This window comes from Trachurus japonicus, chromosome 3, assembly GCF_045865225.1.
Source record: "Trachurus japonicus isolate A0001 chromosome 3, Traja_1.0".
NCBI classification, from domain to species: Eukaryota; Metazoa; Chordata; class Actinopteri; order Carangiformes; family Carangidae; genus Trachurus; species Trachurus japonicus.
Window position 1 is genome coordinate 27,413,367 of NC_140909.1, and position 26,958 is coordinate 27,440,324.

Genomic DNA, 26,958 nt, shown 5'->3' on the forward strand with positions numbered 1-26,958 from the left:
CCTTTTCATTGTAAAGGTGAATTACTGTGCGAGACATGAAATGTCTGTGCGCCACCACGCACCTAAACCACATGCCATTAACTCAAGGTTTCATGTCTAACTACAATGAGCTACAAGACCACACATACAGTAGCTCTGCTGCTGTTTAAAGGGATAATTTAACATTTTGGCAAATTGACCCATTGCCATAATCCCTATAGTTTTAGGAGTAGGTTTGTGAGGATTTCTCTGGTGCAAGCAGTCTCTGCATTTGCCTCAAAAACAACTCTGTCTGGTAACGTTCTGTTATTACCGCATAGCGTGGTGAATGTGCAGGTCACAACTTGTCCAGCAGAGCGTTTTGGAGTTGTTGGATTGTGCATTTGATGAATTTGATGAAGGAAACCAAGAAATCCCATGAGCCTCCGTAGCGTTAGCTCCGCCATTCTAAAAACAGCTTGCACCGACAATTAAAGGTAACGAATCTACTGATATGACTATAGGGATTATGGCAATGGCAAAATTGCCAAAATATTGAACTATTCCTTTAAGAACCTTTGTTTACCTTCATAACATGAGACTCAACTAATGACTAGGATGCCAAGTAAGACTGAAGCCACTAAGCTCATTTGTTCATTCCTCCACCTTAGTTTTCCTCTTGGAGGTTCTGGGTTTGGCATTTTCCGACTCTGCAGGTTCTGGGGAGCCTGGAGGATCGGAGGGCGGGCTGGGGGCTTTCTCCACATCAGGTTCTGGCTCCAGAGGCATGGAGGGGCCTTTAGAAACTCCTGAAAACCATACAAAAATAAGAGCTGATGACACAATTTTCTATTCATTTTTCACAAACTTTTTCAGTTCCCAATGATCTGCATAATGGATGACTTCAAGTATGTGCTTCTTGTTTTAATGGAATCTCACGCTGGCCGTGGTGAACTTACAGGTCATAGTTCACCAGTGGTTGACTTTAAACATGTTGATATTCACCGACAGAGCACAGTTGAGGCCAACCACTGCCAATAGAAAACACTGATACACTGTGCTTACTTCAGTGAAACCATGACATCACATCATATTGTTGCCTAATGTGACTGTACAACTTTTAAATGATCCTTTATTTAACCAGGACTCTCTCCAGAGATACATTATGTCTTTTACAAGAGAGACCTGACCTGACTAGGTGAGGAAGGTGTCACGTCACATTTTCCAGTTGTGAAATCTTCCATTTCATCACTTTAAAACATTGGTGAAGCTTCAAACACAAATACATTGACACTAACATTTATCTTGGACTCTTGTTTTTCACTGTAGCCATCTCTATAACACACATGGACGAGATTTAGAAGGCTGCTGAATGCCAGCGCTAACATGCCAGTACAAACGCTCACCTTTTAGAACCTAACCATTTACAATGCTTTCGTTGGTGCAAATAACTTTCTTATATCACTTATATTTAGCAAATGGCTTTAATGCACTCTATTCACTTTGATTGGTTGGGACTTATAAAAAAAACTCACAAAGTTACCTTGTTATCAAGTTATCACTTAAATTAATTAATTTTTCATGTACAGTATGGTGTCTCAACGGTGGGGGTCAGAACTACTACTGGATCCTGACCTCCAGCAAAATCAAACTAGTTGTTGTAGCAATAGTGACACAAGCAAATACATAATAATCTCCTCTTTATATAGAGAGTAATTAGTGGCAGTGACTTTAACAGGCTGTGGACTCATCAGTCATTACATTAAAACTGGTATTCTTGTGACTGATATGTATGCATGATGCATAGTTAATTTTGAATCGTTAATTTGATTTGAAAGATTATTTCTAGATTGAGTTGTCAGTGATAACATTGAGACAGTCACTGAACATGTATGCAGGGCTCTGACGTCATTTGTTAGCAGCTAAATAACAGTGGTAGAAAACACAAACAAACTCTTCTGAATAACAGCATTCCTGTCGACTTACTTTTGAGAATCAATTCAGAGGAACCTTGAATTTATTATTTTACCTTTGTATGATTTTCTTTTGTTGCCAAGAATATACACTGGCTAGAGGTTAGCTTCTATTATTCACATATTCTATTTGGCCTTAGCCCATATACAGTATATTCACTCTTGGAGAGCAGTGCAGGCAAGAGGCAAGAGATATTTTTAAGTTCTCATTTTAAATGAAAAATTGGGCTTTGGTTTAATGGAGAGAGGTGAGGTCTGTGAAATTTATCATCATCTGCACTGGCAGTGTAATACTGGACAGGATTTTTTTTTTTCAACCTAATTTTCAGTCAGTGCTCAGTCTGAACAAACGTCATACAGAAGTTTGCCCTGGTTCTGGATTTGTCAGGTTTTGCATGTACATGTCACTTTCACATTCAATCAAAACATCACAACAGAAGCTTCACTTTCTCTCATATGGAAAAACACTAATGAGCGTGATACAGAGTCACAATTTCATTTTTGCATTTCATTTTCAGTAAAAATATACAGAAATGTTCCTTTACGTCTGAAGAATATGATTTATAAATCATTTCCGTCGGACCACAGTTCCCAGTATATATTTATGGTATGCTCCGTCACATTTTATCTTCATCAAAATATTGCAGCTTTTGTGATTTGGGGGATTGTGATTATTATAACAATTCAATGATCATTAAGCCCTACTTCACTTTCTATAAAGCATAGTGTGGCAGTTCGTACCTGTTGGTAACTGGATGTTCTTGTTGTAACTGGCAGCAGAGGACATGGCCTGACCCAGGGCTTGGTTAGTACCCAGAGGAGCGCCAGGGGTTTTGGCTGCTGCTGCCGAGTTAGGTTTTGATTTAGAGTCCTTGCCTGGTTTAATCCACACCAGACTCTCCGTCACCTGCAGAGCACCTCCCATCTTCTGAGCCATGTCCATCAGCTGTTAGAGACAGCTAAAGTAAGGCTTGACAACAAGTAATAACTTCAACAAATGACTTCGACAACAGGAACTACAGTACCTCAGGATCAAATTCAAAGCTGTTACTGCTGTCTCGAATTTGGTTGACTTTCCTCTCCATCTCCTGATACTGATCCAGAGCTCCCTTCTTGTCACCGTGATTATAGAGGAAGATCGCAAAGTTCAGGTTAACCAGGGGGTTGGATCTGTAGGAAGTTGACCACCAAAGGAGCAAACAATCAGTAATGTGACACAGCTTAAATTCGTTATTTAATCCAGGCAATGAAAGAATGTAAGACAGACTCACTCATCCAGAGTCACGGCCTGTTCATACGCTCTGGTGGCATTCTCCACATCCTCTAAGTTGGTCAGAGCAACTGTTTATCATAAATATGAGACAGATGTCAACAGTTACTGAATTATCTACAAATGCAAGAGCTGTTGCCTTCCCTTGCAAGTACAAATATCAAAAGAGCTGCCATTATTATGATGTCTCTTTAGAAGCAAAATCTAATCATTAATGCTTTCCTCTACCTGCCAGCAACATGTAGAGTTCCCCCATTCGTGGGTTCAGGTTGATGGCTGCACTGAGGAAGTGGAAGGCTGAAGCGTACTGCTGCATCGTCAAGTGTACCAGACCCAGGTTGTACAACACTTTCCAGTCAAAAGGAGACAAGTAGTGGGCCCGCTTCAGGCAGCTGATGGCCTGTGGGGAAAATAAAGTTGGGAAAGAAAAGACAAAGGAATCTTAATAATGTATGAAGAACAAGCTCAGGAACCACAGATTCTGCAGGGGCATATATTACCATTTAGTAGGTATACCAATATATACAGTATATATTAGGGCCAGGACTTTAACGCATTATTAATTAATTACACAAAAATTACAACGTAAAAAAATTCACGCATTTTAATCGCACTTATTTTGCACTGCGGAACATTTCTCACTGGATGAATTTCAGGCATACCGATTATACTGGAGCACAATTATTTAAGGAGTTAAAAAGCCGCCGACACTGATCACTGCCCATGGATCTATAAAGTTGTAATGTAGCCTGAACGCAGCTCAAACCGACCCTGTGCCTCAGCACGGTGACCAAGCTTTGATAAACACACCGGATCCGTGCCGGTTTACAGTATCCTGCCGTATTTTAGCCGGTCGCTACCGGAACTTAATTTTTTTTTTAAAAGTGCTCGTGGCGGTGGAGCGGAGAACAGCGGAGTTTCCTCTGCTGCAGCTGAACAGCTGACATGTGGTCAAGACGTAGGTAGCCTACAGACCTGACACTGCCTCACGGTGCATTTCATTATTATAAACTTCAACCTCAGAGCTCTCTGTCTTCAGACTGTCCTGACCTGTCCCTGAACATCACACTGAGACAACATGGAGCTGCCTGTGTGATTGGTTACTGAGTTTTATTAATGTTTACATCAGGCTGAGTTCAATCAGTTTATGCTACTGTGATTTAAGTAATCATCATAGTGTAGTGGCAGGAAAGACCATTTACCAAATAACGTGTTACTTAAACACTTTTCATTGTGCTGTGCTCTAAAAATAAACTAGTGTAGAGTCTGTATAAAGAATGTTCAACTTAAATTTTCCCCTTACATTTAGTTTCTCAGGAAAATCCTATATATATATATAATAATAATAATTTGCATAGTCTGTTGGTCTTGGTTAAGTACCACCTTGAAAAACAAACAAACAATGTTTTGTTGCTTAAACGAGAATTCCCCTAAATCGTTGTCACTCATGTGTTGGGGGGAGCAAAAAACGCGACTAAAATTGATGCAGGCAAACCGCAGTTACACCATGGCTAGAAATTATAATTCAAGGGACATTTAGAATAGATAAAAATGTGCGATTAATCGTGAGTTAACTATGACATTCATGAGATTAATCTCGATTAAATATTTTCATCAATTGACAGCACTAACACATATAAACTGTATTTATAAATATGATCTCAGCAAATTGGATTAACAGTGGATCCGTAATCACTAGATGGTTTGTCTGTGTGAACAACTGAACAATATTTCCTAACTTGGCCTGTGTGTGGTATATGACTCTGCCTATGACTATGTCTTTTATTGTTAATTACTGTTAATCCGGATATTTGCTGATACATTTCAAAATGCAGCCTTTTCTTTGGTTATGCGCACTACCTTCATTATGTCTTTCATTGAGAAAACTCAAACACAGCATCACTCACAGCCACATATTTCTTCTTCCCAAAGAAGCACATGCCGATGTTGTTCCAGAGAGGGGGGTTCTCGGGCACGGCACAAGCTGCCACTCTGTACTTGTTCATGGCCACATCAAAGTCACCGTGGGTCTGCATCATGCTGCCTGCAGCCAGGATGGCCTGGGAATAAAAACAATGATTAGAGAGAGACATTAGAGGAAGACGCTCTCTTTGAAACAGCACATGATGAAAGACAGACCGTTCCACCTGACGGGGATTGACCTTATATTTTAACTGAGCTGCTCCATAAGAAGCCCTATGCACTGTCCTCAGGTAGCTTAGTAAGAAAGCTCAGTTTATACCAAAGCATAATGTTTGTTCAAGCACCCACATACCTTATAATTGTTGGGGTCAAACGTGAGGGCATTTCCAAGATGCTCAAACGCTTTTTGGTATTTCCCAAGCTGATGAAAAATGAACACAGAAAATTATATTCAGTTTCAGATGCATATACTTGGTATGGCACTTATCCTGTAGTGCACACCATTTCACTGAAAATATACCAAAAAACAAAACAAAAAACATCCCACCTACCTGTAAAAACAGCAGGCCCAGAGTCGTCAGGAGCTCGGTATTCTCTGGGGAATATCTGAGTTGAGAATGAAACAATCCAAATGAAAAATGTCACTTTAACTCTGCCTGTAATTACATTTAATACCTGCACTTATTCTTGGGCAAACATAGTTGATATTCAAGGAATCTGCTGATTATTCAATCAGGCTTTGATTCGGTAAATTGGGAAGTATTAATTATGACCTATGGGGGGTTTGAAGGCGGGCGGGGCAATGTGGCTCAAAGAAAAATGTTAGAGAAGAGGCAGATCAGCAGATCAGCATTAAAATAAGACTCACAGTGGTATGTCTCATTAAAAGCAACCCCACTATTGGGGCACTTGATTAATTCATTTATCCCCAACAGGAGGTAGCCATAATGAGGCCTATTATAAACACTGATGTCATTTCTTTATTTACGCCATAGCCTGATGTTTAAATATTCAACATGTGAACAGAAGTGGAAATGAAAGGAATTTATACTAAAGTGAAGAGAACCCCAGGTTAAAATGTGGCGAGGCTGGAGCTTAGTGTGAAATTGAAGGGCCAAATTGAGTGAAATTAGCTCAAAAGACTGGAAATCATCAGATAAACGTGGGAGCAACAACTCTCCACTGAAACAGCCCCTCTGAGTATATTTAAATTCTGCCATCATGAAGACAGCCGTCATGCCCAGGCTGTGCAATTCTTTATAGTTATCAATAAAATATTGCCTGTTATTGTTTGAGTTTGATGAAAAATTAATTATTATGATGCATTACTGCAGTGTTTTCCAACCTTGGGGTCGCCTGGAATCAAATGGAGTCGCCTGAAATGTCTACTAATTGATAAAAATAATTACTGATAAAAATATTCTTTAAACTAATGATTATTCTTTATAAAATTATGATTAAAAACACCACACACAATCTTAAACAACTGTATTCTATATTTTCACTTTCTCAAATATAAATCGAGTTCAATTAAAATGAAGCATATAAAAATATCTGAGGTTACACATGATTGACGGCCACGATCACATGACCGTGTGTGATTGGGGGTTGCCAGAAATTTGTGATGTCAAAATGGGGTCACGAGCCAAAAAAGGTTGAGAACCACTGCATTACTGTATTTTTACTCCAAAATGCTGTAAATGCAGGACCATAATGCTCCTACTGTACCTAGGATGATTGTTATTCATTACATACTGATTTCATACAGGTCTTGTCAGTGCTTTGTAGCATCCACATGTGCAGGTTACTCACTCCACTGCTCTCTTGTACACTTCAATGGCTTTGTCAGTTTCGCCAGCAACCAGATGAACCTTCCCGAGCATCATAAACGTTTTGTCGTGTTTATTTATGATGAGAGCCACGTTTAGATGATCTTCAGCCTGACACAGACAGAACATCAAAATGATCAGAACACTGTTTAATGAGAACAATTCATAGCATGCAGCGTTGGTAAAATCCACATACTCACATTTTTGAAGTCTTTGATGAAGAAATAGCACACACCCAAATTATGACTGATCTCCTGGGGGAAGAAAATGCCAAATTTTACATGGAGTGTTGCTGCATGCTTAACTGAACAAGGCTGAGCTAAATTTAATTTCCAAAACTAAAAGTTATTTAAGACAACAGCTCTGTGGAATACAAATTCTACAGTATTAATGTCAGCAGTATTAGAAGCGACAGTTCAAATTTCCAAAACATGTGGGTCCGGGTGATTAATGGCCCTTGCCTGGCCTGTTTAATGCAATTTTAAAGGCTTTAAAGTAACACAGCCCTGGACCGGTTTGGAAGTGCAACCAAATTGTTCTTGATAAATTGTTGCCTGAGTGAGACAAATTGGTTCAGTCTAAGTTTTTCTGTCTAAAATGTGGTGAGAATTTGTTGAGAACTTGGTGTTCGGAGAGAAAGGTGCCAAGCCCACTGAGCACTTTCCCTTACAAACTTTAAGACAAAGCAGACACTCAGCACACAAAGTGTTTCTTTTCTTTTACCCAGTCTTTGTCATTGAGCCTTGCAGCTTCATGGTAGAATTCAATGGCTGCTTTGTGCTTTCCCAGGAGAAATCTGCAAAATGAATAAACAACAATAATCCACATAAGATATTAACCCATCTTAATCACTGCATGCTGAATAGCTATTAATAAAATCCCACAACTGTGGAATACAGTCACTGGGGGTGGATTAATTTCCCCCTACTGTTAAAAAAAGTTTGGGCCGCAACTGGCTTGCAGTTCGTCTGTTATCAGTGCTTATTTCTATTTTGAGTCTAATGGAGATGGGTTGATGCATCCAAGGACTTGAGGGCGGTAGACTCACAGGGATCTGGCCACTTGCTTGAGATTGTCAGCACTGCTGGGATTAAGGATGGCACAGCTCTGAAACAGCTCCAGGGACTGCTGGATCTTGCCCTCAAGACGCAAGATTAGTGCTGCAGGAGGAAATTAAAAAACAAAAAAAGAGAGGATCTTAATCTAAATGAGGAAGTACGAAAAAAAAAAACCACATTAAAAAATCAAAGGCACAGCATGGGGTCCAAAGAGCAGATTTGGAGGGAACTAAATGATGTATTGAGAAGCTTGGGCGTTGACTACCACACAGGCTTCATTTGATGTAGCTGTTCGTTAACATCATACTGTACGTGTTTGATGTGTTAGAGAGAGAGAGGCTACTATGAAAATGACGGCTCACCTTGAACATATATGGCATATTCACACATTCCATTAGTCTCCTGCAGCTGCTCTTTGATGATCGCCTACACGGACACAGAAAAGAGAGACAATGTCTACAAGTGAGGTGGATGTTATTTCTACAGGTATGAATGGGGACGTTGCCTAGAACATGACATGCTTGAATAAGAAATACTTTAGGATGTGCTGAAAACCAACTCTAGTGTGATTCTAGTGTGAGTATGATAGCATATTCTTTACGCCTGAACGTATTTCATCCTATATAAATGAGATCCTGTATTCAGAGACTTTATTAAATACCTGAAGTCTTCATGTGGGAATACGCAGGTCAGTGTAGTAAATTAGGCAATAATGAAGTACAGAGTTAGACGGGACCTTGTACATGCCGGGCAATCATTATCCTCATTATGTTTAAAAGGTCAACCAGTCCAGTAGTGTGCAGGGACACAAGTCAACGACAGACTAAACCATGGGGGGGGGGGGGGGTTGGAAGGATGGAGCTGCTTTACCTTACAGGTATCATAGTCTTTGCGGATATAGTGCTGGTGGATTAGCCAGTTTCTCCTCTCCACAATGGGAAGCTCCGGAGCTGGGGTGGGCGGAGGGACAGAAGAAGATGAGAAGACTGTAATTTCAGATGTCTAGGAAACTTTTAAACTCATTACCCTTAACTGTTCAGATGATGTCTTATTCAGCTGATAAGTGAATGATTAATCCTGAAAGTGCCCTCCTTTCGCAATCATTAGTAAGTCTCTGATCTGACAGTTAACATTGATGTAACACTTCAACATAAATCCACGGGCTAAATTTAAGTCAATTCACCAGACGCATTGTAAATCTCGGCTCGTTAGCAAGTTTTGGCTCACAAGCAGACGGCTCAGGCTATTAAGACTTATGTCTATTTGGACTATTTTTAATTCATACCGTCTATCTTTTCAATTTGACAGTTGAATAAATAATCCTGAAAGAACCCTCCCACTGCAGTCACTAGCGAGTCTTTGATCTGACAGTTAACATAGATGTTAACACTTCAACCAAAAACCCTAGGCTAAACTATAATCAATTCACCAGCCACACTGTAAATGTCACCTTGTAAGCAAGTTTTTCGTTACAAACACAGTTTTTTTTTTTTTTTTTTTACCCTTCCCCGTTTCTCTTTTAATGTCTCGGCAGGCTGAGAGATTCTTCCCGTTGCCTGGGCAACAATGTCTCTTGCAAGCCAGGTGCTTGTGACAGAACAGAGGGCGTAGAGACGGAGCAAAAGAGGGAGGCTGTAGGAACGAGTGGCACAATGCAAAGCCAGCTTTAGAAAGGGTTAGGTAACCTCAAGAAGGGGAACAACAATGCTCCAAGTCCTCTTCCCAGCGGAGTACAACATTTCATTTTACAAGCAAGCGAACGTAATTCCAATTCGAGTGAGTTTGATTCTGGTAATCCTGTTATCTTGCACCTTCTACCTTCCCTCCGAGGCTAAAAATAGGATTCAATGCGTTGTGAAACGAAGCACCGGGCTTTGAGTCTGCCACTGACATTGGGGAATATCATTAATGAACTGCCTATGTAGAAAATACAGTGTGAATTACACTAAAGCTCCCTTCTGTTTTTATCTGTCAGTGCTTCAAGCAGTGCTCTGTCGATGCGCTGCTAGAACTGGAGCCTCTTCCAACTACTTCACAGAAATCCTCTCCATCGTCGAGTGCGAGAGACTACACGGCCTTCACACGTTTGCCGCGTCAAGATTCGGAACGGCCCTATTTGTAGCAACCTAATCCGCTTTCTTCCTGCTGAGACAGCAATAATATTCTTGTCTCTGGGTTTCAGCTGTGGCCCTGTGGTGCTCCAGTGTCCACACACACAAAGCAGGGCAGATTTGGAGAAGAGAGATGGGATACATGTGTGACATGTATTCCTGCAACTACCGTCTGAAAGAAGGGTAGAAGAGGAGGAAAGAAGAAGAGCGCAGCATGAGGTCTCCTAAATATAGTCCTGTAAAAAAAAACTTTATCCCAAACATGGAGGAATTTTCTCATTGTTGTATTTGATCTGGCTAATGCTAAGACAGATTTGCCTTCCATGTGCTTCAACCATCTGTTAAAAGGGGATAAGAGCGGCGAAGAAGCATGCTGAGATCAAAAGACACATGGTGAGAATGTAATGAAAAATATGATGAAAATTATTTCGGAAATTTTACCGCAAGAAACTTCAAACACTCATGGTCTTGTCAAGCTATCTATTCTCATATTCAACCGTCAACACTTATTCTGCCCAGGAATTTGACCCAAATGAGCGTTCATATCTCGAAAAAGGCAGATAACTGTACTAGTGTCAAGAAATTGATTTGATTGTATGAAAACCAAACATACCATCCTGAAAAAAGGTGAAATGGCTGACATTTTGTTTTTTCCTTTTCTCTTTTTTTTATGGTTTCAGATTTTTTTTAGGACTTTCTGGTGGGCATGCTCAAATTTCCCCACTGTGTGAACTGCATTGCACAAAACATAATAATAAACATATAGTGTATTCATTGTGCATAATGACTAATTTTGTGTGTAAAATACATAACCCTAATACAATGATGTATTAAACAGTATGAACACAGTAGCTTGATAAAAGTGTAATTTCTGACTTTTTATTGGATGGTGGTTCTAAACTATACACAATCAATTATTTCATATTTTCAGAGTCTTCATACTACATCTGTGTGTCACTTTTTTACATACATAAAATGTCTACAACATGATGAGGGCACAATTCCCTTAATAAGCTATTAAGTTAGTACACCTGACTGCCATTATATTTTTATCACACAAGTGGCTTTTACAAATTGTGTCCATAAATTCTGAACTTAGTCTACATTTTATAGCATTATGCAGAATTTTATTGAATGGTTCTTCCAAATATCGCACTCTAATAATAACAATAATAAAATACAGTTTATTAGATTCATAGGAAGAATAGCCTAATAATTCAGAATTTTATTGTTTTTCCCTTAGTTGTGAAATATTTTGTTCATGTAGGGGTACTGTACACTTAGCTACATTACACTACCCAATACAAATCTAATATTACTTTCTGGTTTTATCGCTCTGTTACTCGTCGTCACCTTAAATTAAATTACCATTATTTCCTCACATTACACTAACTACACAATGGAAAGAGCTGACATGCCATGTGAGGGATCCTTGCATGCAAATACAATACGACAAAGTAGCGTGTACTGAATTGCTTATATAGGACTTCTCAGCACTGACGACAATAATTACAAAACAATGTAACACATCCAAAAAAATAGTATTAACTGGCAAATGGAACAGTAGGCCATAATGATGAGTACAAAATATCCTGAATTGTTGACAAACATTTTTCACATAGGAATGTCTGCAACATGGCTGAGTGTTATTCTGGATGAATGGCATCCCTTCTAGGGACAGTGAAGAGAAGAGTAAGGGTGACCTCTGCAGGACACTGTGTTGCAAACTCACTCACTTATCAGTTGCACACAACTTGACAGAAATGAATTACAAAGTAATGGGCGTCACAGAAGGAATTCTGTTGCTTGAAAACCATCTTGTAAGATGACTTGCAAGTGTTAGTTTTTGCTGTACCTTTAGGGGCCCGGCGTTTCTTGGCTTCAGCAGAAACTGGGAGCTGAAAAATCACAATCAAAACACAATCAAGTAAATACTTAAAAGCAAACATATAGTGTCTCATGGGCAGGACTGTCTATAAGAGTGACACAATCTAAGTACAATGGCAGTCTGCATTAAATACCTTGTCTCAAAACCTATTCAGTTCAAAACAGATCACAGCTCTCCATATAAGATCAAAGCTTATTGTATGGGCTGGAGCAGATGCAAAATGTATTATTACAAACTTTTGGTTAGGGATTTAACATCTCTAAAGGAAATCATGACAAGAGTGTGAGGTTGCTGACATGGAGTTTGCACACTCTGAATAAAGAAGAGCTAGAAAATGTTTACGTTATTAGTTCTGTGATACAGCTACCTTATGTACAGGTAGATGGATACATGCACAAGCGTTCAACGTTCATTCAAGTCATCCCACCCTATTTGACTGACTAGTGCATTCAAATGCAGATGTTTTATTTGCACCGTGTACTAATACTCTCCACAGCTCATCACTTCCTGACAGGTAGATGTTCAGGCCATTGCATAGCTGGGATTTGTGGTAAAGCCAGATCAGCTACTGTGCAGCTGGTGTGTCAATAAATAGTGTTACCTATCGAATAAAGCGGTTTTGTTTTTTATTTTTGTAAATGCACGTTTGCACTGTCACTGCACTGTAGCTTCAAATGTTACCTCTCAGCTTTTACTTTGTCCTTGGAGGAGCAGGATTATACACAGTGCAAGTTGCTGCTAGCTGTGGCTAATTAACTTAGCTCCGACTTAAGAGTCGGCTAGCCAGGCAGCTAGCTTCCGTTCAAACAACTAACGTTACACGACGACTGTTTTTAAACCTGGCGTTACAACAACTCCCTCAGGTGTCACACTACAACTCCCCCCCAACTCTTCATTCACTGGTGTATTCACGCAAGCAAAGGTTGACAAGCTTTGGCTCTTGCACTCACCACCGTGGTCGCTTCTTGGTCCGCCATCTTGGTATGAGCAACACTAGAAGCTGTTGCCATGGATACATCTGTGGAATGCGGAGGTTGAGTCGGCCAGGGCCCAGTGATTCTATTCCACTGAAACATCTACTGAAAAAACCCTAACACTGAAAATGTTCACCTTTCTCAAATTTGTAATCATAAGAAGAAACCGAAAACACACATTGCTATAGATTCACACCATTTCTGCATTTCTGATTCTTCTTTTCTTTCTGGCTATATTTGTTTACAAAATAGCCCCTTTTTTATTTAATAAATTAAAATAAAAAATAAAAAATATATACAAATTATTTCGGTATTATCAGTTTGGCTAACTACTGATAAATAAGTGAAAAAAAGAAAAGAATTGATTGTGATGATTAATCTGTGTATCTAATCAGGTTTGACAGTCAGTCTTGATCTGGGAGCTGGGTTTAAAATAACTTACATCAATGTATACTGCTGCATTGTCAACTGTGGTATTAAAAAACAATAACTGTGTTAACTATGTTAACTAACACCTGCATGCATGCAGTTAACATGTTTCATCCTATGTTACTGTGTGGTGAGAGGACATACCCTCACCACACAATAACTTAGCATGATGTTTCTGAATGGGGCGTCTCCTGCTAGTGCCACATCTCACTGCAAGTTTGAAATCTCTTATCTTAAAAAGATGTGCAGGAACATACAGACAAAGCCTCTCCAGTCTCAAAACACAAAAACTGTAACTGTCTCAACACAACGGTGTTATGTTGCTAAACATGAGTTGATGAATCACAGACCTACCTATGTATACTTATATACTTTGCATTATAAAGCTTTTCTACAATTTGATTACATCTTTAGCAGGCTAGCATGCTAAGCTAAACATGATATACATTTTCAAAAAGAGAGAAAACTGTTTATTAAATGTTAAGACAGAGAAGCAATTTCTATCAAACACCCCTCCACTAAATGTTTTAAATAAGTCACCAATATTTACAACATATCTCATTACACACTCCGATCACTGGGGGGGGGACAATACACTAATAACAACCAACAGCCTTGTGCTTAAATCCCAACACAAAAATTGGTAGGTCACATTGGTAGGCCCTGAGGTTACACCTACACAAAGTAAGTCAGTGTTACAGTAACATGTATAAACAATCTGTGACTATTCAGTAACACATAACTTTGTCTGCTGTAGAATTACCATGGAGATAAAGTCATTAGAAAGGACGCTCTATAAATAAATATTGTTCTTTCTGCTCATTAGTGTGCTTTCCTTTTTTAGTACACATGTAAATTCTACGCTAAATCAGTAACTTTACATTAATAAACTTGTACCTTCTCTGGAGCAAGAGTCCTTCCCATGACAGAAACATTAATGGTTATTTCTATCAAGTCAACCTGAAATAAAACGCACCAGTAAAACCATGTCTTCATTGGCCCACAGAAGAGCTTTTTGTCTTACTTCATCTAAATCAATAAGCTGATCAAAACAGTAGAAAAAACCCATCACCTTCATTAATCATCAGCTTATCCAATACAGTATTATACACATGAAGATATGAAATTTAGTGAGAAACAATTACAGTGTAACATCGAACAGGATGCATTTCATAGTACAGGCAACCAGTGAGGAGTAGCCAGAAAAAGATCTGAATTTAATGTAATGTAACAATAGACAGGGTACCCTGTATGGCTGTACATACTACTGCAGCATCCATGTTAATCTACTATGCCAAATTGTTCCAGTTTTCAGTGATGACATATTGCCAATTCATCTTTGTCATTCCCACTCTCTCTCCTTTTTGCCTTGTTTGATTCAACTTCCATTTGTCACTTCCTACATTTCCCAGAATACACTCAATATCAACAGCATCAAGTTTGAACACGCAGATGAGGCAGGTTAAGACTTCAGTAACAACATGTGCAAGTCATTGCATGCAAGTGCAAGACCTCTAGCTTCTCTTCTGTATTATACCAGTAACTTTAAAGGTGTTATATGGAGAAAGGGGAACGCCTCAGAAGACTTTCCATGAAATAGTCAAACCCCTGACATGGCTAGTCTGGTGCATCAGACAAGAGACTAGCCTGAAGGAAACAGTCTAATTTCCCTGACCCCTGCCAAAGGCTCCCTGGGCAGCAGAGGAGGCAGCACCGGCTGCAGCAGACTGGAAGGTTCGGTTGGTCAGGACTCCTTGGGAGAACTCCTGCTGGGCCTTGGTGAAGCTGGCACCCGTCCGTCTGTACTTAGAGTGGACCTGAGGAAACGAAAAAAAAAGGGACAGAGCTTTAGAAATCAGACCAGATGATGAATCACACATGCCACTGGAAATTGTGTCAGCTTTCACTGTTCACCTGAGCACTTGGGAATTTTCAAAGTGAGGCTCGCCTGAGTGAACTGAAAAATTGTGTTTAAAAGATTCTTTTCTCCAAGGATTTTGTAACATTTCCAGATAGTTATTTTTGGCAGTTTCAAAAGTTTTCACTGCTTTTTTCTCATCAACTACAGTACTTGACAAAATGGTGCTGGTTGTCAATCAGTGTGTGTATTTTGATACAGATTTGGGTCAAGATCCAAATAGCAATTTTCGAAACGCGTCTGTGTCTCTATCAAAATAACACATTTCTAGGATTGTGCTGGCTCTGTTGACATATCTGTTCTCTTACTGCTTTCTAGTTGATTTTCTTACACAGCAACAACAAAAATTTGCAGGAAACAATGAGGGACTATGTGGCTCTCAGGCCTAACACAGCGTCTTAACACTGAAATGCCCTAATGTCTTTGTCTGGCCACAAAGTGCTGCTGTCCTCAAAAAAAGCCGGAAAACACAGTTGCTTTTCTAGTGGGTAAATTCTCATTTATTTTGTTTTCTGTAAAGACTGTGTTGACTATTTCCAAATGAATTGTTTATAGGCTCAACTTCATGACCTGCCTCAGTGTATTTCTGAGCATATATATTCATTCAGCAGTTTTCAAATCTCCATAATTCCTGTGACGGCTTTGTTGCCCCTTGCTTGCAGCTGCTGTTCAAAGTTTCTGTCGCCACCATTTTTAGTTTCTCTCATTATATTTCTCCCTTTGATCTGTTGTAGCCGACTGAGTTGGAGTGAGACTAAACAACATGAAGTTAGTGTGAATACCTATATTTATATATGTATACCCCACCATGTCTGACTCTATTTTGAGCAACTTCAATCAATGATAAGCGGCTGATCTCTAGTGCAAATGCACTATATGTATAGACTGCCATTTTTGTTAGAATATTCAAATTAGGTTTACGTAACCTGCTGAGAGACTCAGATTGTAAAAGGTGGCTAGTTGATCATCAAATTATTTGAATGTACAAACTATTATACTATATTACTATTAACAGTATTTCCTGTTGTGAAAAAAAGTTGTAAAACCTCTACAGTACATCAGCATACCATTTTCAGTAGGATGACAGCCAGCACAGCATTCACGGTGAAAAAGCCGGCGACCACCATCATGACCACAGCCACAGCCAGGTTTGTGTTGATCATGCTGATCGATGAGATCCATCCACTGCCAACAACAGAGACATCCAATCACATTACCATGTGTCATGTCACATTATTCTCTACAGTGTCTACAGCATTAAAAAACTTAGAATAAAATTTAACCTGCTCCAGCGACCAATGGAAAAGCATGAATTTTGAAAAAAGCGAGTGATGGAAAGTAGAAAAGCCTAGGACATATTACATAGATATAGAAAAGAAACCCAAAGAGAAAATGTCCACACACTTACAAAGCAGCAACCCAGACAAGTTAGGGCAGCAGGAATCTGTCAAAGAGATGCAAGAGAGAAGACACAGAGCAGGAATATACACACACACAAACACATACAGTAGGTGTGAATGAAGAAACACACTGACCCATGCATACCCATATTTACTAAGCAGCTAACCCAAGCAGAGTGCACAAACTCATATTAACTAATTAATATAGAAATCTATTGCAGCAATACACAACTGTATCATGCATTTATACCACTTTCACCAAACAAGAAGATTATTAGTCAGTCACATAGGTCCTCACTGACCTGTTTCCCCAGTGGGGGATGCCCACAGTCTGGATAATGTACACTGCCACTTGGAAGAAGAAGACAAAAAAGAAGAAGAAGAAGCTGAAGGAGCTGTCAGACCTGGGGAATAAAAACAGACAGTTCAAATGTTATTTAGATAATAAACACGGTAGATAACAGATTGTAGCATTCATTTGAAGCCTGCCAATTTTAAGACTTGTGTACACATACTGAATTAAATAATTAAATATAGAGTTTTTCTAAAAGTTTCTCATAGGCCAGGACTGGAGGCAAAACCCTCAAGAGAAATTAATTTTGAAGATTTAATTTTATTTACATTATTCTGAAAATAGTCCTGCAGTCTTATCTTATCTTATACCTTCTTCAAAGCAGAAATGGGGAACGAGATTGTTTAAACTTCTATGAAAGTTTAAAAAATCTATCTATTCTACTGCTGGTACAATTTAAATATCCTTCCAGTCCTGTATGTAATGCAAAGTGAACAAAAAACAAAATACATATCATCATCATCATCATCATCATCATCATCATCATCATCATCATCATCATCATCATCATCATCATCATCATCACAAAGCTGGAGAAACGGTGCTACCTGAAGGCTTTGTAGACAGGCCTGTACCAACAGATGAAGGACACAGGGGTGAAGAGGATGAACCAGAGGATGGACAGACCGAAGTCCACTCCATAATTACTGCCTGCAGTGAAGTAAGCCAGGCAGGCCAGCACGTTGAGGAAGAGAGTGGCACTGTGGACTGGAGACACATAGCACACAGGAAACCAATGAACCAGGCTCTTTTTTTTTTGTTTGTTTCACAAGATAAAGAACTAGTTTACACATAAAACCAGATGTACAGTAAACCGTACTATCCTACAGATCAATGACTTTCCTATTCAGCATGTAGATGTACATACACATCCAGAGGTAGTACATCCTCTTGCAGATCTTGCGGTACTCCTCAGGGATTTCCTCCTCAAAGTCCTGGTAGAAGCACGGTCTCACAGGGGAGAAGCTGGGAAGTGGTGGCCAGTTGTTCTCCTTAGCTAACAAACAAAGATTTCACAGTTTGATTATTCTGTTGCAACGATTCTTAGAGTTCACACACACCACATAATGTAACATGACACTTATGCTGCGTTCACATGGAGTCCGGCAGACGGTAAACGGCAAATGCTGCTGGATGGAACGGTAAAATCACACAAACTGTCCGACGGCACGGCACAACAGCAAGATGCGCCACCATGTTGCTATGGCAACGTCAACATACTTGTACTCATACGTCACGTTCGGTTGAGGATACCGTCGCGGCAGACGGCAAAAGTTAAAATATTTGAACTCAAGACGGCATTGCTGTTTGCCGTTGCCGTCCATAGTATTTTTCGTTGGCCTCTCCCAAGTTTTACCGTCGTCCTCTCTTCCACTAGAATGACATCCGGTCTGCCGTCTGCCGGACTCCATGTGAACGCAGCATTAGAACTGCAGCCTCTTACCTCCAGTGTTCGCTCTGCCTGCGCTCCTGTTCTGGAGCTCCTGCTCCTTCCGCTCCAGCTCGGCTGCTTTCCTCTCCAGCTCCTCCTGCTGTTTGATCAGGTTAGCCTGGCCAGCAGCTGCACTGGCCTGAGTGAATGAGTGAGTGAGTGAGTGAGTGAGTGAGTGAGTGAGTGAATGAGTGGAAGACCAAATTCATCCTGATCATAACTGCTGACACACTACTATCAGAGTAAACAGTAACACTGAAATTGAAAATGTGACAGCAGAGCATTCTACTTAATGTCTGAGATGGTAGATTGCATGTGGCATGTTTTGAAATGTAAAATGCTAGAATATTATGATGACAAAAATAAATCAAGCCAAATATTGATAGTGGTGTATGTGCTGGGCAATAGGTGACAGAATATTGCACCAAATAGCACTTTGGACTACAACTTTGTAAGTAAGATTACATAAAAAATATATACAGGTATATATATACTATATACAGGAATATAGTATACAGAACTGGTGACAGTTCTACGATCAAAATAACTTAAACTTATTTCTCATATTTACCATAATGTATTTTACATTATGAGCCTGTATAGCCTTGTATGATTCTCTCAATTTTAAAATGTTGATGTTTGGCTCAATACTTAATGGTTAATGATGATGATGATAATGATTAGGCTCCACTGTGTTCTAATACACTCCCTCTTCATCAGCTTAGTTAAAACTGTTTTATTGCCATTATCCTGATATATTACATTCATAACCCCAGTCAACCCTAACAGGTTAGTTGATCTCAACTGAATGGCTGCAATGTGACTCAACTCCATCTTCTTTAATTTCCTTCATTTATAAATGTGTATGTCTGTGTCTGACTCACTTGTGCGCTCTGCTCCACAGAGGTCTGTAGGACAGCAGGTTGAGAGGCTGCAGAGATGGGGATGGTTGTGCCAGTATGGGTTCCCTGTGAAACAATGGATTCAATCTGTTTTGTTAAATGACTTCTCATAAATCACATCTATAGAAAGATAACAAACTGGGGGCCAACTACGCACAGGCACAAAACCTCCATTTGGAAAGCCTGTTAAGATTTCTCTTAATCTAAGATTAACAAGTGTGGGTAGCGGAGATTCATCCACATTAACGTGAGACTTTTTTTAGAACCAAATAGAAACTCCTCGTTGTCCCTTTAAGTCAGTCAGACTAATGTAAACAGATGGAAAATGACTACAAGGAGCCCCAAAGTGACAACAAAGAAATAACATGACACCAAACAAACACTGGGAGACACAAAATGACCACAAAGAGATACCAAACGACTACACGTTGTTATTATTTGCAGTCGTTTTGTACCTCTTTGAGTTTTGTTGGTCATATTAATGTAGAAGAAGTGTGTGTCTGAGCTTAGAGGCCGATTGTCTCATAATCTGTTTATGATCAGAGCGCTATAAACAAGAGGAGCAAACCATGTCAGTTGCAGAGAATGGGTTGAACTCCCCAAAGTTTTCAGTGGCTCCGCTGGTAGCTTGTGTGACCGAGGCATCCTGTAAAAGAAAACCAAGATGTAACTCAATGTTATGCTGTATTATTTGGTGCGTCCAAGAGAGCAGCAACCAGTCCAGGAAGAGCACTTGAAAGCAACACTGCATTAACTAGCCTATAAATAGACTCTCGATTCTGTTTAAGGTTTGCATAAGCATACAGGTTTTTGACTCAAAGTAAATATGTGGCGAAGACATCTTCACCTGTACATTAACATGACAGCCTGGAGCTGTTAGTCGAGGGGTGTCAGTTATTATAGTTCAGGGGCCATACAGGCAATTTGATCTGAAGTGAGCCAGCCAGACCAGTAAAATAATAACATAATAACCTATAAAAGCACAAAAACTCTAAATTCTTCCCTTTGTTTTAGTGTAAAGAAGAACAAATAGGCTACATTATGAAGATTTTACAGTTAATGGATCCTTTTACAAAACATTATGAACAACTTGAAAATACGTGCAACATTATACCTTTTCTGCCCTCTATGTAATTTTCCCATTTGGCAAAATTCATCCTGTTGGCCGGATTGGACCCTCTGGCGACCAGTTTTGGCCCGCGGACCACTTGTTTGACACCCCTGTGTTAGTCGATTTACTGAAAACAAGAGGTCACCTCCGGCTCCCAACGAGGACCCCTTCAGAGTACGAAGTCCACCATTAAATACCATGGTGAACCCTTTAGCTCTAGTTAACATAACCACTCTCTCAGTATTTATCAATGGCGCACTGAGGACTTGTCACTGCGGATGGCTACAGCAACAGCAGGCACCTGTTCGTGGATAAACTCACCTGTGCAAGTAAGTTAACAACTCTCGTACAGCGTATACACTGTGTAACAGATAATAGTTAAATATAGCCTCAGATTAGACTTCAACGTGTCATACTTGATACAAGGGACGAGTCTTTAGCCAGGAAATACTGAGGCCAAACCCAGCAACCAACCAAACAGGTTTTTGTTGGAGCACTATCCCGGTCTATCACTTTACACGAAAGAATAAACCCCTCTCAAAACTCGGCTATCAGACGTAAAACGAACCAGGAGTCTCACCTGGAAGGGGTTGACGTCCACCGGGTCGACGAAGGGGTTGCTGTCAAATCCCGACATTGTGGAGAAAAGTTTACCTGTAGTGAAATAAACAAAACGACAGCTCCCGTCTCCCGGACGGCGGCAGCTCCAGAGTCCTGACGGTGCTGCTGCTGCTGCTGCTGCTGCGGTGACGCTGCGCCGCTCTGCGCATGCGCCACGCGGACGGCGGACAACGTCACCGAAGGTTGTCCCGACTCGAGTCATTTCTAATCAATTTAGCTTCCCCCTTTATTTTTAGAAATAACGTCAATTGGTTTCAAATGCGCAGTTCTCGTGACAGTCTGAATTCAGTCCATTGTGGTGAACGTACAAAGTGAGCTCTTGTTCGCTGGTGAAGGAGGTATTCACATTTAAATACTCGTAAAAACTCCTGCATTCAAGTGCTACCTCTAAGTACAATCAGGAAGATGTGCTTCAAGTGTAAAAAAAAAAAAAAAAAAAAAACTCAACACGTAAAAAGTGTGCCTCAATACTCCTGTTGAAGGTGAGGCGCCCATAATATTATAAAACCATTTTCCTAAGTATGACTGCCACTATTAACTCCAGATACAGGCTGACCAATAGCCTAACTTTCTCTACCAAACCTAGCCTATATTACACCGCAAAAATTGCATAATAATATAAACCTGAGATATCCTGCATGTGCTTTAGATGTGGTAGACAGAGGGCTCATATCTGCACTGCACTTGGTTATGCACAAAACTCAATAGCCTACATTCTGGCATGATTTTTCTGACATCATGACAAAACTTCTAGGACTGCATCTCCCAGACTAGATCCTCAACTCAACTCAATTCAACTTGCGTAGACACTACAAATATGCACAATTAAGAAAGCCCCCAAAAGAAGTTCCTCACCCTGGCCTTGTGTGTTGCCAGGAAGTGCATAGCCATCACGTGGAAGTCTGACTCCCAGCTCCCTATAGGAAGATGGGTTTTGGAAAAGAATAGCTGTTTTTCACTTGAAAAAATTGCATATACACTCAGAAATGACTATCACACACAGAGAGACGGTGGCAGCCTTATATGGCGTATATGGACACCTTACCAACTTATATAGTGGACAGGTTATAGAAAGGTTATTAAAATGACAGCCCCTTTGTCGTCTGTCTCACCTCTCTTCCTTTCCCCCCTCTCTCTCTGTTTGTTGGTGGGTGGGTTAAGGAAGGGGGTTGGAGCTATAAGTCTGTATTTCCATGTATATCTTGTTAAATAAATAAACAACAACAATCAATTTTCATTATCAAGTGATCAGCTAATTATTTTTCTCAATTTGGTTTGCAGAATATCATCACAATTACCCAGAACCCAAAGTGACACCATGATGAATGCCAATTATCTCTGGAAACTAGCCCAAAACCACAAAATTATTAGAAAATAATTAAGGATTATTGAACCAGTCACTTAACCTACTGATTATTTCAACTCTACTCTTGGGTGCTGTTGACAATACAACTACAGTCATTAGTTTATTCTGTAGCAGTTCATTATATTGTAAGTGTCAATTCATTTATTTTGCAATTAACAGTTGGTAAAAAAAAAAAGTGTAATTAATTATTATTAATTATTAACCATTTACAATACTTGAACAAATGTTAACTACTTTTAGTCTTTTTAAAACTTTATTCTGGTCACATAAGTTGCCTTCAGGTGCAATAATGTAAATGATGTGTCATATTTTGGTTATTTCTTCTATGAGCTATGATTGTCTTTTAGTCCTTTATTTTGTGAAAAACATGACATTTATTACTTTCCTATGTCTCTTACTGGTCGTGTGTGTTAGCATACTGACTCACTGTGATAGTGGCCTGTTTGGACTGTTGAATGTAATGGACCATCACTGCTGTTAATGATAAAGTGTACTTTTTCTACTGTGACATGTCAAAATGCAACTTGGAAAAATAAACATATATAAAAAAAAACATTCTCAGTAATAATGACAGAAGACGTTGTGACTTTATGCTTTTGCTTGGTTGCTATTGAGCAAACACTTTTGGAGACAGGTAGTGGGGATGGGTTCGGGAACAGAGGGTAACAACAACAGATTTCAAGAATAGAATGGCAAATGTCCACTATACTGTACATATGACCTGTACTGTACATTACAATTGTTGTATGGCTGTTAAGCAGTGAATGCATGGATTTTATACACATCCGACATTCTTTACAGAGCTGGGATCCCCTTGGCTGGAATACACACCAGCTGACTTGGTCCCTTTGATGGCGGTATTTCCCTCATAAGGGGGAAAAAAAAGCAGCACAAACTTAAACACATGAAGTGGTTTTCTCTTTCTCACACGCACATACAGTCATGCATGAGCACGTTGCACATGCAAACACACACGCACACACACACAAAAATCATCCACTGCCCAAATCCGTACATCGCTGTCCAAGATACTCCAGAAAAAGATAAATATTTGACTCCAACTACCCAGCAGAGGCTGGTGTTCCGGCTTTGTACAGTATTTATACCTGTATATTATAAGCTATAAAGAATTTCTGTGACATTAAAATTTATTAAATAAAGGAAAAAATAAATTTGTAATAACAGAGCAACCACTGCTTACTCTCATTGTTATGAACTGTAAACTCATAAAGCAGCTAATAATGGAGAGCTTTATTTTCACTGCAACATCTGCGACGCCCGATGTTGCCTGACCTCTTCTTATTGGCTGTAGTACACTGCTTCGGCTTTCCAGCTCCGTATCATTCCCTGATGCTGAGTGGTCTTCTGCATATTCCAACGTTCCCTTTTCTCTGTCCTCCTGCTCGGTGTGTCTCCACTTGGCGCTGGGTAGAGTGCTGCCAAGGCACTGTGAGAGCATGGTTCGCAGTTTAAGTCTACAGAAGAGGAGCCCTTCCACTGATTCCCATCCATCTGCCAAACATCTCCCCCCTCTGGAGGTGGAAACACTATATACGGCACTTGGGGACACTTCTTTGCGGACTTCAGCAAAGAAAGGCTAAGAAGGAGTGCTTTAAGAAGTGGAGCTCGGTCACCACGACGTTACCTCCCGTTGAGAACATCTTCGCCTGCCAGGGAGTTGGATAGGGAGCGCTTTGGTGTCCAAGTGTCCTTCATACCATGAATTCATTACTGCCATACAATACCAGCTGCTGCGGTATGTCTGGAGGGTCCCTGCCATGGCTGCTGCCCTCTCTGGAGGGCCCCTGGGGTGAATGCTTGGCTCCCTTAAGTTTCTGTTTGCCCTTCTCTGGATTGAAGGTTCCTCGGCTGGTAAACTGGGGCCTTTCGTCATACGCACCTCCTGTGGGGCTACTGTCTATGGTGTCGGATCGGGAGGAGTGAGATGCATTTAGAGCCTGGGCCTGAGACTGGGCTGGACCTGAGCCCAGGGAAGGAGACTTGGAGTGGAACCGGAAGCGTCGGGTGGTGGCAGAGGAGGACGAGGACGATGGGTGGAAGTGTGACGAGGAGGAGTAGGAGGAAACGCTGAAGCAGGAGTCGACCGAGTCCAGCGAGTCAGGCTGCCGGTGGAGAGCGCGGCGTCGGGGGCTCCTCCCGTCAGATCTCCGAGGCCACGGGGAAGTCAACACTTGACCTCTTTCTGCAACGACAGGCAAAGACGAGTTAAGTCTTTTTCTTTTTGGTTATTTTTGTTATGTTTCCCATGTCTAATGACATACCAGAGAAGTCAGAAATGGTTCCCTCGGAGTCAACGTTGAGGTTCTCAGAACTGTCAGCGGTACCGATGGAGGCCTCTGACTCCAGGGTCTCGTCGTCTGATGCTCGTGGCTCCAGAGTCAGCATCTCGAACGTCAGCTCCTCTCTGAAGAGGCAAACGTTATCCAGATCAGCACACGTGGTGAGACACAGCTAACGTGCAAAATGATTCTGTTATTTTTTTGTGAAATCAGTGAAGACAGTTATTGTTCTGAGCTGATGCAAAATTTTCAGAAACATTTTGACAAAAAACCTATACATTACCATTATTGTTAAATGATTGATAAGTACAAAATCTTGGACTTTAATAGCTATGAGTTGTTTTTGGATGTTTGTCTCATCTTTAAGGTTTTGAATGGACTAGCCCCTCAACTATTACAGGACTCCATAAAGAAAAAATCCTCTAGAGTAAACAGCAGAGCACTGACTAGGGGAGACTGTGATATACAACGATGCAGGACTAAATTTGGCAAAATGGTGGCGTCCATCAGAGGAACAGTCTTGGAACACACTGCCAGCTTCATGTTAGAAACTGTGACAATTACACCACCTTTAAAAAGACCCTTAAACAGTGGTTGAAAACAACCCAGACCTGCTCTCATGGGTAACCTCTTTGTCTTTTCCACTTTGTGTATGGACTTTTAACTTTGATGTAAAGCGGGACTTTTTTTATTTGCAAGATTTCTCCATGTCTTTTATCTAATTGTCATGGTGTAATGTCTGTATGTTTTTTTTCATGATACCTGCCTTAGGACAACGGATGAAATTTAGCAACTGTGCTAACTTCGGCATATTATATTGATGCTTCTCGCTGATATGTTGATAAATGTGCATTGTCCTGATCAAATAAATAAAAAATTTTTTTAAGTGCTGTTATGGAGTTTACTTTTCTTTCTGCAGGCTTTCAATTTGCTCCGTCAGCACCCTCTCCTCCTGCTGCATGGCTGCCTGCTGATGCTCAGAGATTTCAGTGAAGGAGTCGGCTGCCTCCTCGCCACCGCTCTCTTCTACCACAGTGTTGGCCACGGTCGGCAGCCGGGGGCTGACTGGAGGTGAGGGCGTGTGGTAGCTCAGTCTCTGCACGTGGCCTTTTCCCTGAGAGACAAACCAAGGATGCATTTTTTTTACTCACTAATGTGAATATTGCATTTGTGCTTCATGAAAAGAGTTGACCACCACTAAATGAAAGCAGTTATGCTGTTATATAGAGTACAGTTCACCACTTTATGCAAGACACTACCGCCTCACACATGCAATGAAAGAACCACAGCACAGCAGCAGAGACTGACACTCAAAGGAGGGGACAGCACAGTCATACAAACGTTACCTTTTTAGCTGCATTTGGTTGCTTTGAGTAAAAGTAAGAGAAAAAAAGATAGGAATCAGTGATCCTACGTCTTAAAACTGTAATGTGTCACAAGTCAATTCCAGCAACTGCTTTCTTGACTTTGCTTTTTTCTTTCTTGGTTCTTAGAAGTGAATCTAGTTGGTAACATTGTCACTGTCATTATCCTTGCTGGGGCATGTACAGTACAGTGAGGTCCCTGAACAATGATTTCTGTCCTCTTCTTCAGAGAGAGATGACCTGACTTCTAATTTCCTTTTTCAGATTACCGTACTTATGAGAGCGAGACACAAATTCTAAAAGGTTCAACCTTTTTATAGATTATGCGTATCATTCTGTATGTTGAATATACCACATATTATAATGTGCATCTAATACAAGATAGCATGATGTCTTTTCTTGCATTCACAGGAAACAGTTAAAGGGATAGTTCAACATTTGGTCAAATTGGCCCATTGCCATAATCCCTATAGTTTTAGGACTAGGTTTGATACCTTTAATTGTCGGTGCAAGCTATTTTTAGAACGGCAGAGCAGAGCCATGAGCTGCTCAGAGCTACACTAGAATGTACAGGTCACAACTTGTCCACGAGAGCGTAAGGAGTTGTTGGATTGTGTATTTGATGAGTTTGATGGGGGAAACAAAGAAATCCCAGACAACACGGCTCAGAAAGCCTCCGTAGCGGAGCTCTGAGCAGCTCACGGCTCTGCTCTGCCGTTCTAAAAATAGCTTGCACCGACAATTAAAGGTAACAAACCTACTGCTATGACTATAGGGAT

General features: G+C 40.4%; 3 protein-coding genes across 18 annotated transcripts in view; all 3 read right to left on the reverse strand.

Moving 5' to 3' along the window:
• Positions 1 to 580: 580 nt before the first annotated feature.
• bbs4 (Bardet-Biedl syndrome 4) lies at positions 581 to 13,048 on the reverse strand. Of its 2 annotated transcripts, none has more exons than XM_085768467.1 (16): positions 12,961 to 13,048; positions 11,978 to 12,020; positions 8,882 to 8,961; positions 8,374 to 8,437; positions 8,002 to 8,113; positions 7,677 to 7,749; positions 7,154 to 7,207; positions 6,937 to 7,064; positions 5,676 to 5,730; positions 5,477 to 5,545; positions 5,109 to 5,261; positions 3,430 to 3,601; positions 3,203 to 3,272; positions 2,957 to 3,101; positions 2,673 to 2,877; positions 581 to 767 (listed from the first exon to the last, which is right to left on the reverse strand). In XM_085768467.1, exons 1-16 carry the CDS (start codon positions 13,018 to 13,020, stop codon positions 613 to 615), a joined length of 1,638 nt encoding a protein of 545 aa, XP_085624593.1. In that variant the 5' UTR covers positions 13,021 to 13,048; the 3' UTR covers positions 581 to 612. The 2 variants fall into 2 exon arrangements, with proteins under 2 accessions (XP_085624593.1, XP_085624601.1); XM_085768475.1 differs by having other exon boundaries at positions 11,953 to 12,020.
• Positions 13,049 to 13,860: 812 nt separating this feature from the next.
• Positions 13,861 to 21,257, reverse strand: scamp2l (secretory carrier membrane protein 2, like). The gene is made up of 9 exons (XM_085768487.1): positions 21,109 to 21,257; positions 19,986 to 20,063; positions 19,400 to 19,483; positions 18,528 to 18,654; positions 17,952 to 18,080; positions 17,632 to 17,791; positions 17,034 to 17,135; positions 16,399 to 16,516; positions 13,861 to 15,230 (listed from the first exon to the last, which is right to left on the reverse strand). The coding sequence occupies exons 1-9, from the start codon at positions 21,163 to 21,165 to the stop codon at positions 15,075 to 15,077; spliced, it is 1,011 nt and encodes a 336-aa protein (XP_085624613.1). The 5' UTR covers positions 21,166 to 21,257; the 3' UTR covers positions 13,861 to 15,074.
• A 1,845-nt stretch (positions 21,258 to 23,102) lies between these two features.
• Positions 23,103 to 26,958, reverse strand: part of myo9aa (myosin IXAa) — a 119,350-nt gene continuing 115,494 nt past the window's right edge. For 11 of the 15 annotated variants that reach the window (XM_085768552.1, XM_085768588.1, XM_085768594.1 and 8 more), the window contains 4 exons: positions 26,162 to 26,182; positions 25,721 to 25,929; positions 24,798 to 24,940; positions 23,103 to 24,718 (listed from right to left, as the gene is read on the reverse strand). In XM_085768552.1, the coding sequence (XP_085624678.1) occupies positions 24,228 to 24,718; positions 24,798 to 24,940; positions 25,721 to 25,929; positions 26,162 to 26,182 (864 nt within the window). In that variant the 3' untranslated portion in view covers positions 23,103 to 24,227. The remainder of the gene's footprint in view (positions 24,719 to 24,797; positions 24,941 to 25,720; positions 25,930 to 26,161; positions 26,183 to 26,958) is intronic. The other 4 variants (XM_085768592.1, XM_085768595.1, XM_085768580.1 and 1 more) reach the window with 1 other exon arrangement.

Bases quoted from the DNA above. Each gene is read 5' to 3' on its own strand.
- bbs4 (XM_085768475.1), bottom strand. From the start codon at position 13,028: ATGTATCCATGGCAACAGCTTCTAGTGTTGCTCATACCAAGATGGCGG. The intron at 12,021-12,960 runs GTGAGTGCAAGA...GTGATTTTTCAG, and splicing joins ACCAAGAAGCGACCACGGTG to CTCCCAGTTTCTGCTGAAGC. The intron at 3,602-5,108 runs GTGAGTGATGCT...TTTTCCCCACAG, and splicing joins GGAAGAAGAAATATGTGGCT to GCCATCAGCTGCCTGAAGCG.
- scamp2l (XM_085768487.1), bottom strand. From the start codon at position 21,165: ATGTCGGGATTTGACAGCAACCCCTTCGTCGACCCGGTGGACGTCAAC. The intron at 20,064-21,108 runs GTGAGACTCCTG...TTTCTTTTACAG, and splicing joins TGGACGTCAACCCCTTCCAG to GATGCCTCGGTCACACAAGC. The intron at 17,792-17,951 runs GTATGTACATCT...ATGTGTCTCCAG, and splicing joins GATGTACTACCTCTGGATGT to TCCACAGTGCCACTCTCTTC.